The sequence below is a fragment of the Fistularia commersonii genome, chromosome 6 (assembly GCF_037954325.1).
Source record: "Fistularia commersonii isolate RoL2024-O1a breed Wild chromosome 6, RoL_Fcom_v1.0, whole genome shotgun sequence".
Taxonomy (NCBI): domain Eukaryota; kingdom Metazoa; phylum Chordata; class Actinopteri; order Syngnathiformes; family Fistulariidae; genus Fistularia; species Fistularia commersonii.
Window position 1 is genome coordinate 19,546,209 of NC_141289.1, and position 21,510 is coordinate 19,567,718.

Consider the following 21,510-nt stretch of genomic DNA (forward strand, 5'->3'; position numbering starts at 1 on the left):
GCAAGACACGTAAAGATAAATAAACTCTGAAGTGTGAAGTATAAAGTATAATCTTGAACAAAAATGTCTCATATTTATTAAGATAAGATAAACTTTATTGATCCCCATAGGGGAAATTCTTTTGTCACAGCAGCGTAACATTATAGTATCAATACATATGAATATAAATATAAATAGAGACAATCAGAAGATAGCATAAGAAATCCACAAATAAATAGACAGTGGAGAGAATATCAACATTTAGGACGGGGAAAAAAAAAACAACAGCAAGGGTGAAAATAGGCACGAAACGAAATGACGACAACAACATGGCTGGGAACACACACACACACACACACACACACAGTGACAATAGCAATGACAAAAATAAGCAGGATGCGAATGCGCTGAGACCAACAAGGATTAAAAATAGACAACGGGGCCGGGGCATGACACGCGGTATACAGGAATATACAGGATATTGGAATAAATATATATACAGGAATAAATAAAAAGAAAGTATAAAGGTGAAGTAGCGCAGTAAGACTTATTGTTTCGGGTGATGGCCTGTATCCTCCTCCGTATGTCCGGTTCATGCCGAGAAACTGACACTGACTAGATTAGCAAGACGCGCTTTACTCGCGCTTTACATATCCCTTGTGTGTGTGTGTGTGTGTGTGTGTGTGTGTGTGTGTATTTATAAATGTATGTTTTCTGTGTGAACAGACAGTAAACGTTAAGCTAGACGCCTTCTCAGCATGTGTGTGTGTGTGCTTGGCCAGACGGACGTGATGCACCAGAGTGTGTTTGAGCTGATCCACACTGAAGACCAGCAGGAGTTCAGGAGGAACCTCCACTGGGCTCTCAACCCGCCCGTCGGACTGGCGACCCCGGCGGACGCCGCGGCAGGTGCGTCGCCCTCAGCCATCGCCGCGATATTTCTTGTTCCGATTTCTTCCACGAACGTCGCGCTGAAGATCTACAAATCTTTTTTTTTTTTTTTTTTTGTCGGGTTTGCTTCCGAACTGAGGTCGACAAGAGGAGAGCGGAGGTGACCTTTAACTAAAGCCTCCTGAGATATTCTCTTAATGTTACTGTAAACACACACACACACACACACACAATGCGGCAACCACAGCCCTGCAACTAGCGCTCGCTGATACACTCTTACTGTACATACACACAAACACACACTTGTCATTTTGAATTAAGAGACGCACCACCACACACACACACACACACACGCGCGCTCATAGAGGTCATGTTTGTTTGGCAAAGTCAAACTTGTAAACAACATTCAGTTCAACATAATAAAGTGTGTGTATTCAGACGGCGAGCCCACCTCGTCCTGCCTGGTGAGCTACGACCCCCAGCAGCTTCCGCCTGAGAACTCCTCCTTCCTGGAGAGGAGCTTCGTCTGCCGCTTCCGCTGCTTGTTGGACAACTCCTCGGGCTTCCTGGTGAGGGAAACTCATTTTTACAAATTTATGTCTTTTTTTTTGGCCCCGCGAGGAATTCTAGATGGGAGAAATGTTACATCATTTGTCGCAAAATGCGCACGGCTATACCGTGTCGCTACTTCCTGGTTCGGCGGTTTCGGATCCCACGCGCTGGATGCGGGTTCTTCATCTCCCGCTACGGGTAATTCGGATAAAATTCGGACAACGAGACACCGAAACGATGACAAGGATAGGAACATGAACAGTGACAGTAGCGATGACAAAAAAAAATAAAGAAAAATAAGCAGGAAGCGAATGGGCTGAGACCAACAAAGATAAAAATAGACCTCAGAGTGATGATGTCACGCTTAATCACCGTTCCCTCTAAGCCGCGCGTTTGCGCAATCGTTTGCGCCGCGCACAACAAAGCTGAACTGTAAATAAATAAGACATATTTATTTTATATAAGCCTGGATTGAGCTTGGATTTTGTTTTTTTGTGCGCGGAGAACGCCGGAACAGTGCGCCCAACCATGCTCCTTTTTTCGCAGTCTTGTTTTTGCCTCCGTTTATGTCAAACGCTCCTCATCCTCGTCCCGTGTTCGGATTTAAACCTCCCCGCATCCTCTGTCTTAAAATCAATAATAAACATCCGCCAGCATGCAAACTACAACAATCTATCTGGGAATAAATGCGGCAAAAAAATGGAATTGTTGGGACCCCGTGAATAAATAAATAAAATCGATAAAAATGCCACACAGGCTAGCGACGAGGTAGCCAAGCACTGCAAACCATTTACTGAGCGTGAATTTTTTTAAAGACTGCATGGACTTGCATCTTGTATCATCTTGTATTTGCAAGTGTTATTTGCAGTCCTTCTGTCCTCTATTGTAAGTCGCTTTGGATAAAAGCGTCTGCCAAATGTAATGTAATGGAGAAAATTTGTCCTGTGAAGAAGCAAGAGTTTGCTAATGTTTCCTTTGGTGGTAACACTGTGGTACGGAGAATTAAAGATGTTTCACCTTACATTAAGAGACAATTAGAGGCAAAAGGAACAGAGTTTGATTTTTTTTTACGTTAGCCTGCGACGAAAGCGAAGACATTTAAAAGAACGTAAGCCCGAATGGTCGGCCCCTCGCGCACGTTCGCCACCAAACAGGGCCCTCTTTGCAAACTCCTGCCAAAAACAGCTACAAAAATTCAGCCAAATGCGTCCCGTCAAGAGGAAAGCGCGTCCGAAGGCAGGCTGTGTTTACGGGCCGGTCGGCGGTATCGGTAATATGGCGTGCCACTTCAGAGTCCCTCAGGGATCAGAAGCCACCATTTACTCCCGTAATCCGCCTTAAGAGAGCCCCGGGGTCGTGGGGAAAGGGTCTTAATCCTCCCGCCGCCTGGAGGGCAACAAGAGCGCGGGGGGGAACTTGCTTCGTCAGGGTTGCCGGCCGCCGCGACCGCCACTTCTTTTGCTGCAGAGCGGTTTAGATCCCTCCTCCTCCAGAAAGGTCACGACACCACGTCAGCTGAGAAACTCAAAGCGGAGGGAATAATCACAATGATAATCGTGTTAAATCAATGACGAGAATGCATTTAGTATACGTGACCGAAATCTCGGATTCATTCGATGACATTGAAAACGAGCCTCCCGTTTGTTTTCCTTCTCCGTATCCGCCTCCCTAGAGGTCAGAGGTCAGAGTCCTCTCGCTCACGGGCCGGCAGGGGACGGACCTGCGATCTCCGTCTTCCCTCCCATGCCGTTTGCGTGAGCAGTAAGCCAGGTTTCTGCTTGTGTCTACCGGTCGCTATGGCTTTGTATTCGGTAATCCCTCCTGCTATTCAGAGCTAGATTCCTGACATCACGGCTGCGGCCCTTAAACCCACCAAGGTCAATTAACCAGAGCTAACACAGGAGGAGGGGGGTCTTCACACGAGACGCCGCGGGGTGAGAGGAGGACAGCGACTGGAGAAAGTGGTTTCGAGTTGTTTTCACGGTCGTCGCGCCTGTTGATTCGCAACTTTCTGCACAGACGTTAGACAGAACAACAAAACCCATCATTGGACAACTTAAGGCTTAAAGAGCTGCCTGTGAATGACAGCCTGGTCCGGTCCTGATCCGGTCCTGGTCCGGTCCTGGTCCGGTCCTGGTCCCGACATTTTCTCCTCCATTAAGGTCAAACTTGTGTGGGACATTTTTGATTTGCGCTCCATCAGAGATATTTCTTCTTCTTTTCCTTTGGGCTGCTCCCTTCAGGGTCTCCACAGCCAATCATCTGCCTCCATCTCACCCTCCCTCATGTACTCTTTCACTCCGTCCATGAATCTTCTCTCCTGGTATTCCCAACCTCATCATCCTTCTACCCAGATCTTCACCACCCCTCCTCTGTCCATGTCCAAACCATCACAGTCTGGCTTTATCTCCAGAACATCTACCATGTGCCGTCCCTCTGATGGACACATCCCTGATCCTCTCCATCCTGGTCACTCCCAAAGAGAACCTCAGCATCTTCATCTCTGTGACCTCCACCTCCTGTCTTTTGGTCGTTGTCAGTGTTTGTAGATCATCTCACCACCGTCTCCTCCACCTTGTCTTTCATTCTGGCTGATGTTCTTCTCTCTCTTCGTACGCCTGACACTTTTCTCCACCTATTCCAACCTGCTTGAAGCCACTTCTTTACCTCTTTTCCACACTTGGACTGTTGACCCTAAGTCTCTAAATCCTCCAACTTCTTGATCTCCACTCCCTGTAGCTTCACCGTTCCTCCCAGGTTCCTCTCATTCGCACTCATGTGCTCTCTCTTGCTGCAGCTAACCGTCATTCATACCTCCACCTCTCTAGATGTTCCACCACCTGTTCCCTGCTCTCCACTACAGATATCATTTGCAAACATCATGATCCATGGAGATTCCTTCATGTGTCAGCCTGTCCATCACCACTGCAAACTAGAAGCACCTCCTCCTTGAACTTTTCTGTCACATCTGCAGCACACCTCACCACTGTCTCACAGCAGGCATACATGTCCTGCACCAGTCTAACCAACAAACATCTGATATAAGTCCCTTTTCTTCCTGCAAGGCGGCTGGCCGATGTGATGAGCAGCCGTTCCTAAAGTAGTCCCGTTTACCAGGCGGTGTGTGTCGATTGTCACGAGTGATGTGTTTTTCCGGTGAAGCTGAGAAGCTCTGGGACGGAGTGGACACGGGAGGGGGGTGAATGAGCTTCAATGCCACTCAGCGGGTCGAGGAGAAGCAACTCCGTGATGAAACTTCTGCATCCCTGCGTCGACACACAGGCGCTGAACATCCAGGGTCGGCTGAAGTTCCTCCACGGTCAGAGCCGCCAGTGCTGCGACGGAGAGGGCGCGGCGGCGCTCCAGCTCGCCCTGTTCGCCATCGCCACCCCCCTGCAGCCGCCGGCCATCTTGGAAATCAGGACCAGGAATATGATCTTCAGGACCAAACACAAGCTGGACTTCACTCCCATGGCCTGCGACGCCAAGTACGACGCCGTGCTTTGTTTTAACCAGCTGCCGGTTCCGCAGCACAAGTTTTCTTCGTAACCGCTCTACGTTTTCAGGGGGAAAATCGTTCTGGGCTACACGGAGGCGGAGCTCAGGGTCCGAGGTTCGGGGTACCAGTTCATCCACGCCGCCGACATGCTGTACTGCGCCGAAAACCACGTCCGAAGTGAGTCGCGGCTCTTCTCGGGCATTGCGTTCAATTTTGCGCCGGGGGGTTTTCCGATGTTCAAATCAGGAACAAGAAAAATTCATGACGTGATAGTATTTTGACGCTCCCAAGCATGGTTTCTATGGTGACCACTCCTTCACCCCTATCTTCCCAACTGATAAAATGTGAGCAGTTAGCACCTCCTTGTACACGATCACCCCTTCCTCTGGCCGGTGAAGGCGGCCAAGAAGCGGTAAGACGTGAGACTGTTTGTTTCCAACATGATTGCCGCATAAATTATTCCCGTTTTGTAATCTAATAACTAATCAGCTCCTGAAATATCATGGAGCTCCCCATTAACCCTTGTGCGATCTTCACATTGTGTTTACTCCCCTTGTCCTACGGGTCAAAAATGACCCATAAGACAATCTTTGTACGCTAGTGGCGTACAGCCCACATGAAAACATAAACAAAAAAGAAGTATCACTTTTTCTAATTATGGGGTCTCTTTAGGAATGTCATAAAATTTCAAGTTGGAAAAAAATAGGTGAAGGTGTTTTTTCTACAGCTAAACATGGTAGAGGGTCACTTTTGACCCGCAAGGCAACACAAGGGTTAATATAAACGCAAAAACCGAGAGCAGCAATGTGGACAAATAACAGGTAATGTCAAATAATATAAGTATGCATCTAATTTATCTCCGTTCTTGTATATCATCTTGTATCCACTTCCCTTCCTCTCCCTCTGTCAGCTGAACTTTAATTTATGACGAACCCACATGCGTACATATTTCAGTAAGAGGGTGGAAAACACGTTAAAGCTGCCGGTTGCCTGTTTTTCGCATTAAAAATGCAAAGGAAATCATAAACCCAATGCCTTTTTCTGCTTGAAACTCCTAAATGCATAAAAAAAAAAAAAAGAAAAGGTAAACTGATGTTAAGCAGGAAGTTATTTTTCTCTCCCTCCATGATCATTCGAGTGTTTTCCATGCAAAGATTATCGGAAAAGTGAATTTTAATTGAAGGTGACGTGCGACGCAATGTCATGTTTACAAGGTTAACACACACACGACAAACAACGCACCTTTCGTCAACACAGGAAATCTCTGAACAGGAGTCAAGTGTCCTACTTAGCTCATGTACTGGATGACCTGGTTAACTGTAACCATGGTGCCCTCAACAACGCCTGCATCACTACCATCACACACACACACACACACACACACATTGTACTGTATGCATTTAGTCATGCATGCAGGAATGGAAGTACATGCATTTAGAAATATATAACATAGAGGTACGTTATTGTTTGACACACTCCAATGCACACACAGATGGAGGATGGATTCCACACGCACATGCATACATACATGCATACATACATACGTGTGCGTGCACAAATACACACGCATGCCGACTTGAATGAAAAAGAAAATCGCATTTGTCACGATTGAAAGATGATACGAATACTGATGATTAGAATAATATGACCGTGATAAATAATAATATGAGTATCCTGGTTAAAGCGGAGTTTTCCCCGAGAGGGGAAACCACAGTTTGCATTCGGCAAACAGTTGTTTGCCGTCGTCGTCTCGTGGTGCGGCGTGAAAAAAATCCATGTCGACTCTGTAGGAATCTACATGATTATGTTGTCGGGTCGGGATTACGTGGACCCATCTATTGTGATTAAATCACAGAAAAATGGAAGTCTCGAGCCGCCGGCTGTATACATGGCGTCTCCATCACTGCTCGCAGTCGATCGCTGCTTGCATCGGTTTTTTTTAGGATTTCTTTTGGTTTCATCGATTTCTCTGCATGTAAACAGGTGAATAAGATAAGATAAGATACATTTTATTGATTCCCATAGGGGAAATTATTTTGTTACAGCAGAGTTATAGTATCAATAATATGAATATAAGTAGAACTACAGAGACAATTAAAAGATAGCAAAAGACATCGGCAGATAAACAGAAGAGAGAACAACAACGTCATCAAGGAATGGACAAGAATGGACAACAGAATGAGGAAAAAAACAACCAAAACAACAACAAGAAGGATAGGAACATAAACAGAGTGACAATAACTTTGACAAAAATAAACAAAAACAAGCAGGATCCGAATGGTCTGAGACTAACGGAGTTACGGCATGACATGTGTGAATGGATGAGGTAGTGAGTTTGTGGTAGCCCAGATCCACCTCCAGCAATAAGCCATCTTTGTTGGCACCAGAGAGGAAAGAGCTTGTCTACCTGGCAAACGGGTAAAGTATCCGTTTCCATGTAGCCAAAGTGAAGGTCAGCCAATATGTGTGCTAATGTTGTGATTGCAGTGATAAAGACGGGCGAGAGCGGCCTCACCGTCTTCAGGCTTCTCACCAAGGACAACCGCTGGAAGTGGGTCCAGGCCAACGCCCGCCTCGTTTACAAGAACGGCAAGCCCGACTACATCATCGCCACGCAGAGGCCATTAGCGTAAGTGTTGGTCAGCTAGATATGATTGTTTGTAGCTTGGCTTTAGCACAATGCTCTCCTTTGAGCGTGCAACATCCAACCAAATAAGTAGTTGAAATGTGCGGAAAAAAGTGTTTGTTTGATTAAATATAAAAGGCATCCTTTGGGTGTTTTGCCACTGAATGAAGTTCTGGAATATTTTCTGAGTCCTCTGGAATGAATTAGCACCAAGAGCACACATTAGTGAGTTATAAATATGATGAGCCATACAGTACAGTTATGGAAAAGAATGGTGAAAGTAGAGGTGAGTATTTGTGAGCGGTAGCCAAGAAAGACTACCACAGATGCAGTATTTGCTTTAAGAATGTTGAGAGAGAAGTACCGAGAGGTTCAGAGCTCGTTACAATGAACCTTTAAAGGTCTTGAAAAAGCATACGAAAGGGTGCAGAGGGAGGAACTGTGGTACTGTAAGAGGAAGTCTGCAGTGGCCAGTTAGACCGGTGCAGGACATGTATGCTGGCTGTGAGACAGTGACTGCAGAGATCAAAGTTGCCCCGTTTGCATCGGTGATGGACAGGCTGACAGATGAGGCTAGACGGGAATCTCCATGGACCATAACGTTTGCAGATGGCATTGTGATTTGCGGTGAGAGCAGGGAGCAGATGGAGGACAATCTTAAGAGATGGGGGTATGCTTTGGAAAGGAGAGCTGCAGGAAGACAGAATAGATGTGCATGAATGAGAGGGACCCAAGTGCAAAAGTAACCAAGGAGGGCTGCACATAGCAAAGGATGAATCGTCTGCAAATTTATGTGTTACTGCAGGGATGAGGAGGGAGGAGAACATCTGAGAAAGCGATCTATGCACCTCCCCTTTACCTTCGCCACCGGAGAGGCGCTTCTCTACCAGACCGGCTACCCATTGCACGGCTTCCCCGAGCCATTCCAGGGAAAACCCAAAGGCGGCAAGTCCAAGAAAGTCAAAGCGTGCAAGAGCTCCTCTCAAGACCTGGACCCAAAGTCTCTGCTCGGAGCCTTGATGAGCCAAGACGAGTCCGTGTACGTCTGCCAGCCGGACACCGAACCTAAAATGTCCTACCACAGCAGCCTTTTGAGCGAGCCGCAGTGTGAGGGTGTTGGGGGCTTGATGGGCGGGGACGGCTGGCGTACGATATCCAATGGGGAGACCGGAAGAGGCGACAGCAAGACATCCAGCTATGATCCCTTGTTGGCCACCTTGGACTCACTGTCTCTGGACGGAGATGAGACTTGCTCCAACAGCGAACTCTTCAATGCTTTGGAAAACCTCGGCCTGAATGCCGAAGACCTGGAGCTTCTGTTACTGGATGAAAGGATGATCCAGGTGGAGATGGACCCCAACCATATCCCGACGCTCAGTGACCTCCTCACCAACAACGAAATCCTGTCCTACATTCACGACTCACTAGAGAGCGGGGCCGACGGGGTGGAGCAAGATTTCGGACCCACGGTCCGTCCTGCAAACTCAGCCCAAAGTGCCATCCAGGCGTGCCTGACGCCGGCTGCCCCTCCGCCCAGCAGCAGGCAGCCCATCGTCCAGCTGTCGCAGCAGATGCAGCGGCACGCTAGCCACCAACCCGCCTCCCACCCTGGAGCCGCGGACACCAACGGGACCGGTCACTGGGCGTTCATCACCGAAACCAACGATCCGCATCCGCAAACCGCTGTCAAGGTGCCTCAGATGAACGGGGAGCACAAACACCTGAACTCCATCCTGGAGTCCAATCACCAGTGGCAACTCCAGCGGGACCCGGTCCATCTCCAGCCCTACCAGCAAGTCAGCGGCCTCCAGGATCAGATGACCGCAAAAGAAGCCTTCATCCCAAATGTGCACTCCCCCTACCCTCTGAGGGTGGAGGCGGGTCACGCAGGTTACGGCTTCGCCAACGCCGCCGACTCAGGTCTAAACAGCGTGGACGTCGGCCACTACCAGAGGCTGGTGTCTCCACGGCCCTTCCAACCGCAGGGTCACCAGAAACACCAGCAGGTGTTGCAGCAGACGCAGGCTCCTCCCTCCTGTTTGCCCCACCTTCCCGGCCAGAGCTCCACCCTGGAGCTGGAGCAGCTCCTCGGCCTTCCGCCCAACGGACTGCCCCTGCACAGCTTGCCACAGGATGCCTACACCATGTTCAACACCATGGCACAGGAGCCTCCCCACAGTAAGGTAAGAACCAGGATGGATGGTCTTGCCTTTCCTGTCAACGTTTTTTTAGGCGTCTTATTTTCCGTACATCACGTATGTTACAGTTGCGATCGTACGGTTCGGTTTAGTACACCGATGCACAAGCGCTTTACTATAAACCGCTGGTCGACATAAACCAAATGTCTGGAGGTTCTCAGTCGTCCAGTCATTCTTGTCGAAATCTTCTTGTCTTGGTAACCGGACTTGAATTTCTTCACTTGAAGACGTTTCACTCCTCATCCGACGGGCTTCTTCTGTTCTAATGACCTGTGGGGAATTTCTGAATATAATCGCCAATTTTTCGAGGCGGGTCTAGATTATAGCGGCTTCTTGTGTAAGTGGAAGAGTTGATCTGTAGAGACCGGGTGTAAGCGGGGGTTGTTTTGCTAACGGGGGTGTCGTTCGTTGGAACAAAAGAGCAACTTAGCGGGATTACCTGGATAGGAATGTGAAAAGGTGAAGCAAAACAAAGGAGTGAAACCTGTCGGATCACATGAACTGAGGCTCATGTGGACGTTGCCGGGACCTGGTTCTGGTGGTGGGTCTTTCCGAGTTCTTTGGAAGGTCCGGATGGTTCTGGTCCATGTGTGGACCAGATGATAAGACCTTATGTTCCCGGCAGAGAGCTGCGTTCCTCTAATACAAACCTACTAGCAGTACCTCTTGCTCGCTCTGAGCGATCTCAGGCAAAACTGTTCTCAGTTCTACTACCTCAGCGGTGGAACAAACTTCTGGAAGCAACAAAACCAGCATCATCTCTCTCAACCTTCAAGAAACAGGTAAAAACTTTTCTCTTTCAGGACTTTTTACTGCGCTGATGCCCCAGATCAGGTTAGGCAGCAAGTTAGGCTATGCAGTGTGTGTGTGTGTGTGTACGTTTGTGTACGTCTTTGTCCAAAAAAAAAAAAAACTAACCCCAGTTTACTGTTCTGTATATTTCCTGTGCATCTTGTATTTGCAAGCGTTATTTGCAGTGCTTATGTCCTCTATTGTAAGTCGCTTTGGATAAAAGCGTCTGCCAAATGTAATGTAATGTAATGTAATGTGCAAACCCGTCTTGGTATCGATCCCAGTACGGCGTTGTATGTTTGTAAAAGGTTGTATCTGAGCCTCCTCCTCTGTTCAGAGATCTTTTTTCTGTTTTGACAAGGACGGCTTCTTTGACTTCTCTCTCGAACCATTTGTCTTCTCTGGTCGGAATACTGATATTGCTGTTTTTGAACGAAAGGCCCTTGTCCTTCAGGTGTAGGTGGACCCTGGAGTCCTGTCTTGAAGTGGTTGCCCTCTTGTGTTGTGCCGTCCATTTGTGTCGAGGTAACTAAACAAAGAATTATCTGTTGAAACCTTCACAAAGCAGGATGCTGACTTAGGGCTCCTCTATATTTGGCGAGAAACAAGGACAAAACTGAGTCATTTTGTTCTTGCAGCCCCAGATTGGGACTTTTCTCAGCTTCTTCTTGACACGTCATCTGGGGCACTCGCAGGATGTCCGAGAACTATTGTGTGATTGGTGGGAAATCTGAAGTTAATGCGGATCCATGTAACAGTTCCAGTTGTTGTAATGAGGCTTCTGAACGTTGTGTACCGAGGAGAACGACTGTCGCAAAAGATAGCGATAGCTTTGCTACGTATTTGCACACGCCGTTAGAGCAGCGCTACCGACTGAGTCAGCGCTGTGCAGCTCGATGGAGCGTTCAGACGCTCACGTTAAACACCGTTAAACCACCAACAACGTCTCGCGCTCGCCGGTTCTCGCCATGCTGTTGACAAAGTCAACCGTGGACAAACGTAGAGGTCTTCAGGGGTCAGATATGGTCCCGTTAGCAATTGGTCGGTTCTTGCTCCGAAGATACACCTGTAATCGGACGAACTGGAGGGAACCGAGAGTCTGCTGTGTCAGTCTGGGATGATTTCCAGCCTCTCGAGTTCTCCTGGAAACCAAATTAGAACCGTCTGCATAGATAACTTCATCGGGCGACTCGTAAACATTGGTATGAGTGTCTTAATCCTCCGCGCAAATCCCTTCCGGGGTTGGAATCGCAAGTGTCAATGTGAACCAGCATGTTTGGACAAATCCCTGTTTGCGGCTTCATCTCCGAATGTCCGAAAAGAGGATGAATTCGCATTTATTATTAATCCGAATGCCAAGTTTCGCTCCTGCTTTGCAGCTGCGTGGCACAGGAGGTAGACTAACCCTTGTTGAGCAACCCCTATCTGCTCCCCTGGCGCTGTTGGACGGCAGCCTGCGGCTCAAGGTTCATCCATGATGGATTAATTGCAGACAACAAATTTCCCCAAGAGGGATTAATAACGGATAATTACTATTCATATTGAGCCAGAGGTTTTAATAGGGTCCTGGTGTCCATGGAGGTGGCTGAAGCCATCACCTCAGTAAATGTGGCTGTCCTTAATATCTTGTGTCAACATATTGTTGTACACTAACATGGATTCTTTAGGACCTCCTGAAACAAGTACTTTGAATTATTTGCACTTTTTTTCTTTCTTTCTTGCTAATCTTTAGGTGACTAATAGCATCGCTCAATTATTCTGGAAACACTTTTGTGAACTTTCCAAAAATAAGGACTTAGAACATATATCTGCAAGAATTACCAAACAGATAATTGACGAATTGATCGATTCATGGAAGAAATGATAATGGTGGGAGCGTGGCTCCACTGTAATAGATCAAGCCTTGCCCCCGGGGAACCTGGGAGGTTACTATCGAGCATACGTGCACGCTGGATAGGAAGTGTGGGAGGACTGAGAGAAGTGCATCATGTGATATCCCTCGGCAGAGTCAGCCTATGACAGCATAACTAAGGGCTAGCCTAGTGCTAACCTGTGATCTACAGTCAGGGGAGGCAGGAGTGGCCATGCCTCACTTGCCAATCTTGGAAAGGAAAAAAATGTAAAATGAAAAAGAATTAGATTGTTATATTTATCTGTGATTTTCACTTGAAAGGGTATTTTTAATTTAACCTCACGCGTTTTAGATTGTTTTTACTCAAAATGTCTGTTTTTTTACATTTACTGTTCAAATACCGAGAAGAGACGTGCGGTGAGGCAGCGGACTGTCCAGCCTCAACGTAGATTGCGCAATGACGGCCGGCAGCAGGCATGCTTTGCACTACGACCGTATTGCTGTCTCTGTATGTCGCTATTAAAATGTTGCTAGATGAACTACATTTCCAATGTTTTTTTTGTCAAAAATTGTTTGTGCGTTACTCATTTCTTGCACTGAGCGATCATAAAACTGCCGTCAAGAGCCACTAAGTGAGGCGCGCAGTTCTCCTGCCTCCAAGCGTCACTGGTGCCGACTTTCAGCTCTCTCAAGTCTAAAAACAACATGTTCCCTTGTAGTATAGGCTTTTTTTTTTTTTGTTTGATAAAATGAGAAGCCGATGTCGACTTTTATTTCACTTTAGAAAATTGTCCGGGCAACCCGCCGTCACTATCTGATCACCAGAAACAGCGACTGAACCCCCCCCCCCCCCCCCCGGCCTGATCTCTAATAATCCCTGGAAAGCATGGCTAATGCATGCAGTGAGCGCGGAGGTGAGTAATGTTTCCCCTCCCTTGTCATCTTTCAAATGAGTCCCACTAAAACCGTCTGTCCCACGTCAGTCCCACTCCGCCTCCCTCGCTCCTCTCGCCGTCGCCAAAACAACTTCGGCTGCCAGATCTCTTTAAAACTGTTTGGTCTGGAAGCCAAAGCCGCGTTTCCAGCCCGGAGTGTGTGTGTGTGTCTCCCTCTAACATCAGACGGCAAACTGAGCGGCGGACTCTCCGGCCCTTCAACCCGCCGCTGTTCTCTTTCACTGTCGGGAAAATGGATTTTTTTCCGAGTCAGCACACAGCAGCCCGGGGCTGGCATGAAGCTCACTGTAAACTGCCATGATGCGACCAGACACGCCATGTAAATAAGACGAGGGGAGATGGCTCTGGAAATAGACTCGGCCGGAGTGTGTGTGTGTGTGCGGAGAGAGACGCCGAGATATGTTTGTTTGTGTGATTCGAGTGCTTTTGTGATGTTTGAGGCTTGAGCCGCGTAAACAGCCTGGAAGCCGTTTCTTGATTCATCCGAGACTTCTTTTTCTGAAAAGACGTCATTTAGTCCCCTAATGAACACATATCTTTGTCATGAGCGTAGCTGTAATGCTAATTTCAGCTAAACTGAAACTTTTCTGGGACTGTTTCGCAAAATTTTTTGAATGTTTTTTTTTTTTTTTTTTTCAACTGAACCGTTTCAGTTTTTTCTCATACACAATTTAAACTGTATTTTACCTTCAAATGGGGAGCCGGGACACAGAGACTCCTGCAGCTCCCTCCTGGAGGTAGCACTGATTTCTAATTCATCAAGTACATCAAGTACATTTCCACAACTTATCAAAAAAATGCAATTCAATCAAAAAAATTCAAACAAAAGAAAATACGACAAGAATTAACAAAAAAACAAAACAAACAGAAAACATGACCACAATTAACAAAAATAGATTTAAAACAAACAGAAAATGTGACAACAATCAAAAAAAAAAAATCAAAACAAACAGAAAATATGACCACAATTGATATAAATAAATTTAAAACAAACAGAAAATGTGACAACAATTAACCAAAAAAAATTCAAAACAAACAGAAAACACGACAAGAATTAACAAAAAAAAATCAAAACAAACAGAAAATATGACCACAATTCACAAGAATAAATTTAAAACAAACAGAAAACACTACAAGAATTAACAAAAAAATTCAAAACAAACAGAAAATATGACCACAATTAACAAAAATAAATTTAAAACAAACAGAAAATGTGACAACAATCAACAAAAAAAAATCAAAACAAACAGAAAATATGACCACAATTGATATAAATAGATTTAAAACAAACAGAAAATGTGACAACAATTAACCAAAAAAAATTCAAAACAAACAGAAAACACGACAAGAATTCACAAAAAGAAATTTAAAACAAACAGAAAATGTGACAATTAAAAAAATTCAAAGCAAACAGAAAATATGTCAACGTACAAAAAACAACAAACAGGTACAAACAGACATTATGACCACAATTAAAAAAAAAAAAAAAAAAAAATCAAAACAAACAGAAAATATGACAACAATTGATTAAAAAAAATGGACCAGGGGTTGCGCTTGAAGAAACACATATATAATTTTTCTTTTTCCAAGCACCTCACCAATCACCTGCTTTTATTTAAATCAGCCGCGAGAAGACGTCTGGGTGAAGTTCCTCTGGTTTTAAATCTCACGTCCTCTCGCAACAGAACGAGGAGACTCACCGCGACACAGTACGACTTGTTCTTTCATCCCCACACACACACACACACGCACACACAACAGATAATTTTGAGAGTCCGCACACACACACACTCACTCGAGCTGCTGCCAGAAATACCCACTAGAGCAGAAATGTTTGCGGTCCATCAATCTTGGAGCCCATCGGCTATGAATAGCTTGGGGGCAAAGATTCAGGGCTTCCAGTGAAGCTCGCAGAAACACCAGACAGGACTTCCTGTTTTATAACCGACTTCCCGACGCGGAAATCTGACATCGTTACCAGGCAGCAGGAGAGGGTCACGTTTCCCGCAAGTTCTCCGACCACCTGTTCAAGTCAGGAGAGCAACGCTATGAGGAACGCTTAGACAAGACCAAGCTGTTGTGTTGCACTTTGAAGAACGTCGGTGGATTTTGGAGATCGGATGAAGTTTTATTGAGACCTTTTCAGTGGAGCGTTTTCACCGAAATGTGGAACCGACTCGTGCATCTGGATGACCTTTCGGTTCCGGTCACTCCGGGAATAAATGATGAGAAAGAAATCACTAAATCGGTGATTCTTAACCCTCTCAGGCTCAAATTAAGTTGTGGCGTAATTAGCGAAGTAGCATTTAGCTGTCGCAAATCTGCAACATCTGCCTGGAGAGGGTTATTAACCTGGGTTCGATCGAACCCCAGGGGTTCGGTGAGTCAGTCTCAGGGGTTCGGCGGAGGTCAAGACACACATTGGTGATGACATCACTGGCCGCAGGTGATCACGCTACATAGCTCGGCCTATTTTGGCGCGCTCAGTTGTAGTAACTTGTGACTGTCGTGATGGTACGTCGTGTGATGTCTTTTTTAATATTTGAATCCCTTCATACTAATTACGTCGGGCAAAAAAAGAAAGCGGTCGGAAGAACACGTACAATACGGATTCGCATGTATGACGGAACGTGATTGGAATCGATGTCCTAACTGCATGATTTGGAACGACAAGATGAGCAATTCTAGTCCGGCACCGGCAAAACTAAGGGAAGGCTTCCTTCAGCTGCATGGAGATGGGAACTACAAGAACATAGCGCTTGCTGGATTCAAGGTGAAGGGAGCCAGATTCCATGAAAAGGCTACTCTGCTTGTTCTTTGTACCCATCGACGAACCGATCCTCCATCCAATAAAGAAGGGTTCGGTGAATGCGCATGTAAAACAGGTGGGGTTCAGTACCTCCAGCAAGGTTAAGAACCACTGCACTAAATGATGTTAGGACTCCCTTGAAAAAGAGGTTTTTAATCTCAATGGGACTTTCCTGGTTAAATAAAGGAGAAAAAAAAAAAAAAAAACTACAACCAACATTGCATGCTCGTCACGTTGGTTGCAGGTTCCATGTCTTCTTCTTCTTCTTCTTTGGGCTTTTCCCTTCGAGGGTCACCACACCTTCTCCATCTAACCCTATTCTCTGGATCCTCCTCTCTCACACCAACTACCTTCATATCCTCTCTCACCACGTCCATCTATCTTCTCCTTGGTCTTCCTCTTGAAGTCATGGGAATCAGGTTGGAGTAAGACGATTCGCGACGAAATGGACCAATTTAGATATTTGTTTATGAAGCAGAGCTTCTTCAAAAATCCCTAATACGAAATCATCTAATACAAGTATCGGGGCTTATGCTGTTTCCCAGCGCCTGCAGTAAACGGGTTTTATGGTTGGAACACCCGGCAAAAAGCAGCCTTCTTTCCCGCCCGGCTGTTTCCCTGCCCAGGTGTGCGTCGTTTTCTTCCCTTACGTCTTTTTTCCACCAGTTCTTTCTCCTTCTTTCTCCACCATCTTCCACATCCCGTCCATCTCACACTGATGTCTGAGAAGAGAAGAACCAACTACGTCTGCTTCTATTGGATTATATGTTGAGCAAAGCAAGTGTAATGTCGACTCCAAGGGTGGGCAAACTACGGCTCGCGGGCCGATTTTGGCCCTCATGAGTTTCCAGTGCGGCCGGCGAGCTCTTTTACTACGAATATCAGCAAAATTGAATCTTAGCCCAGGGGTCGGCAACCCGCGGCTCTTCCATCTTTACACTGCGGCTCTGAGTGGCTTGGGAAAATAAATGATAAATATTTAATTGAAGTATATTTCATTTGTGTTAATTCCTTTTTTTAACTTTTAGTTCTTAAGTTGGAAGATTATTGTGATCTTCAAATATTAAATAAAATCATATTTATCATTTTTTGCCGCTCAAAATGACGTCGCACTTGCGGAAGCCGGTAAAGTCCCAATTTGCAGATGCTGTGCGCAGAAGTTCAGGAGCAGAAGTCCCATAAACCAGGTAAAATAAATATATATGAAGATATTTTGCAAATATTTATTTTTTATTGTTTACTGACACAGTGATTTTTTCCCGGTTTATTTTTAAAATTCAGGTCAAGGCTCCGCTACACGCTCTGAAAGCCCAAAGCTCAAAATGAGTTCATTACATAAATAAGATTTAATTTTCTCTGTAATACTTTGTGAATTTCAGAAGCAACACACGACACACTTGTTTATACAAAGTGTAAAGGTAATAAAAAGCAATTTATACAGTGGTACCTTTATTTTAGACGTCAAAAAGTAATTGCGGCTCCCAGTGTTTTCTTTTCCCAGAAAACCGGGTCCAAATGGCTCTTTGGGTGTTAAATATTCAGTATGCGCTTTATTCACATCATTAAAATATTATTTTCTTTGGTGTTTCAACATCGTCGATTCAAAATGAATTAATTTAAAGTAAAAAAAAAAAATTTTTTTTTTTTTTATTTTAATGATATGGTAGAAAGCGAAAGTTTTGATTATTGCGGCCCGCCGTCTTAATATACCATCTCCATGCGGCCTGCGGATAAAAATGTTTGCCCACCTCTGGTCTACTTCATGAGGAAAGCAAGTATGTTGACTTCTTCACTCTAGACCTCCAATTCCAGCATCCGCCAACCAATATATTCCCTCTTCGAACCATCTCAGTCCAAGTCCAAAACATCTAACAAGCCCTCTGATGGACTCATTCCTGATCCTCTCCATCCTGGTCGCTCCCAAAGAGAACCTCAACATCTTCATCTCTGCGACTTCCAGCTCCGCCTCCCGTCTTTTGGTCGCCACGTTCTCCTCCACCTTTCCTTTCCTTCTGGCTGATGTTCTTCTCCTTTTCCGTCATAGTGTTCTCCAGAAATCCTTCTTGGCAGATCTTTTAGCAACAACAAGGAAATCCTCAGGTGGTGAAGGCCAAACTTTACCAAAGAGGTTTAACACCCAGACGGTCGAAAGCTGGTGAAATGCCGTTTTGTAAGAGTCCAGGAGGAACTCCAGACGGGATTTGCTTAAAAAACGCGGCTTACGCAAGCAGACGAGCGGATCGGGTGGGAATTCTTAACGTCAGGACTTCAACAATATATGCAATTGTGCAAAAACCCGAAGTAGAGCTCTGTGATTATTGGAGCTCTCAGCCGCTGAGCGCTCACATTGTTCTGGTGGTTTAATGAGACTATAATTTATCTTTATGGAGTCCAACAAAGACGCGTTCCAGTAATGAAAGAGCAGCGAGGGCTGCAGAACATCAACCGAAAAAAAAAAAAAAAAAAAAAAGAGGAGAAACCTTCAGAGATCGCAGCAGGAGGTCCAGAGAAATTCCCATCGTAAAACCTAATGAGGTAACGAGAGCCGGCCGAGCAGATTTTAACGAGGAATGTCTTGGGAGCTTCTGTTTCATTCCTCTTCCAGAGCAGAACAAGACTTCATTGTTAACGTCGCCGTCTTTAAGGTCGGATTAAAAGCCGACCCCGTCAGAGCGCACCTTTTCTCTCCTCACAGGGATTTTAATCTGAGATTCTGGAGTGTGTGTGTGTGTGTGTGTGTGTGTGTGTGTGTGTGTGTGTGAGGGGGAGGGCGTCTGCAAAGGGAAAATAAGGAGATGATTTTCAGGAAACGGGAATTAAATCTAGAAGTTACAAAGACAGTCATTTTTTTTTCCCGCCCGTCAGTAAAGTCACTCTTGTGAACTACAGGAGCGTCTTTTTATTATTTTAATATTGCTGTTTGTTGGCTTACATCTTAAGAAAACTCAAAAATCCTGTCTCAAACTATTAGAATATCATGATAAAGTCATTTTTGTTTTTTAATTGCATTACAGAAGATAGATAGAAGAGCTTTATCAAAATTTATAATTTTCTGAGACAGTCCTGTAGCTTTGAAAATTAGCAACTTATTGAAAAAAAAAAAACAATTAATGTGATAAAAAAAATTCAAAACAAACAACAATTAACAGGAAAAAAATTAAATCTGGAAGTTACAAAGATGTCTGAAGTCATTTTTTTTACCGTCCGTCAGTAAAGTCACTCTTGAGAAAATGCCAGGAGCGTCTCAGAAAATTAGAATATTGTGATAAAGTTCTTTACCATCTGTAAAGCAAATTACAAAATCAAAAATGTCATACATTCTGGATTCATTACAAATCACCTGAAATATTGCAGGTCTTTTTATTATTTTAATATTGCTGTTTTTTGGCTTACATCTTAAGAAAACTCAAAAATCCTGTCTCAAACTATTAGGATATCATGATAAAGTCATTTTTGTTTTTTTAATTGCATTACAGAAGACAGATAGAAGAGCTTCATCAAAATGTATAATTTTCTGAGACAGTCCTGTAGCTTTGAAAATTAGCAACTTATTGAAAAAAAAAAAAAACAATTAATATGAAAAATAAAATTAAATGTAGAAGTTACAAAGATGTCGGAAGTCATTTTTTTTCCCGCCCGTCAGTAAAGTCACGCTTGAGAAAATGCCAGTGGACCACAGGAGCGTCTCAGAAAATTAGAATATTGTGATAAAGTTCTTTATCTTCTGTAATGCAAATTACAAAATCAAAAAATGTCTTACATTCTGGATCCATTACAAATCAACTGAAATATTGCAGGTCTTTTTATTATTTTAATATTGCTGATTATGGCTTGCATCTTAAGAAAACTCAAAAATCCTGTCTCAAAATATTAGAATATCATGAAAAAGTTTTTTTTAATTGCATTACAGAAGATAGATAGAAGAGCTTTATCAAAATATTATAGTAATAATAATAAGAACCTTTATTTATACTTGTAAGACCACTGAGGTCTCCCTCATGTTCAGGGTCGACAAGTTTACAAACAAAGCAGAGCACAGCACAACAATAAAATGAGATCAAAATAAAAAACAGGAGATAAACTAAAACAGGTGAAAATGAGATTAAATTAAAGACAGTACGGAAGCAGTAGATAAAACTCGAAACAAGTAAAAAATGAGATTAAATGAGATCAAATTAAAAATCAAAATAATTTTCTGAGACGGTCCAGGAAAATTAGCAACTTATAAAAAAAAAAAAATTAATATGATAAAAAAATTCAAAACAAACATCAATTAACTGGGAAAAAAAAAAAGCAAAACAATTAGCCGCGGTTAGCTTGAAGAAACACATTTGTAATGTCACGAGTTAGCTATCAAATAATCCCCCTTAAATATTTAATTTTCTCCAATTTTTTTTTTTTTCCCTCCATGAAGCTTGTCAAAAAATTGCATAATACACTTATTAAATCGAGAATTTGGCTCATTACGAAACAGGCTAGAAGCCGGCATGGCAAAGACAGGGATAAGATAAACCACTCAGAGAAATGAGGAAGCTAAAAGCCGCTCCGTAGCGCAAAAGTAAAAACCCGACGTTTACGAAGCCGGCAGGTAAAGAGACGCGAAGAGTTTGCGAGCGTGGTGTGTTTTCGGGCGTGAAGAGCGATGGCTGGTGTTCAGCCTGAGTCAGAGACTACAAAGAAGATATAATGAGATATGAGAGAATGAGCTGCACGGAAAATAAGAGGCAGTAGTGAGAAAGAGCACAATAATGAATAGAATAAGGTCGGGACCGGCATCCATTCATCCCCGCCCCATTCAGCCTCCACTGTTATTCTTCAGGGTCAGTGACTGTCGCTGAAAGAAAAATACTGGCAGGCTGGCCAGTCAAGCATGAGAGCGCTGACCTACAATTTGACTGTCATCATTACCTAATGCTGTGAATCCGGCGGCGGCGGCGGGGGGGGGGGAGGCTATTCTCAGCTGCTGAAGTCCAGCGCCGCTCCGGCTGGATTTACCGCCGTGGAGGAAAAGGTGCGCGGCGAGTTTTTTTATTATATCCGTTTCGTCCGATTTTTTTTTTTTTTTTTTTTTCTTCCTCGTTTTATTCTTGAATATCGGGAATATCGTTCGCGCCTGCCCTCCGGCTCGCCGTGCTGTGCGGCCAATCACAGCTGACTCTTGAGCGAGAAGGCGGGATTTATCGCATCGGTTCGCCTGTCAATCACAGGGATGCGTTCGGACAAATCCGATCATATCAGTCACTCTTTCACACCGACGGACACTGATCTTATTTTAGTTTGTTTGCATTGTTCCACATCATATCCCCTTACTTTATCTTACCCCGTCTTGCCTTGAGCTTACTTATTTACCTTATAT

General features: G+C 44.6%; 1 protein-coding gene across 1 annotated transcript in view; it reads left to right on the top strand.

Moving 5' to 3' along the window:
• LOC147233582 (aryl hydrocarbon receptor-like) overlaps positions 1 to 21,510 on the top strand; it is a 44,371-nt gene that overhangs the window by 16,210 nt on the left and 6,651 nt on the right. Inside the window, exons 5-10 of the mRNA XM_086148551.1 lie at positions 762 to 888; positions 1,309 to 1,439; positions 4,705 to 4,910; positions 4,989 to 5,098; positions 7,409 to 7,550; positions 8,353 to 9,730. Of these exons, the coding sequence (XP_086004677.1) occupies positions 762 to 888; positions 1,309 to 1,439; positions 4,705 to 4,910; positions 4,989 to 5,098; positions 7,409 to 7,550; positions 8,353 to 9,730 (2,094 nt within the window). The remainder of the gene's footprint in view (positions 1 to 761; positions 889 to 1,308; positions 1,440 to 4,704; positions 4,911 to 4,988; positions 5,099 to 7,408; positions 7,551 to 8,352; positions 9,731 to 21,510) is intronic.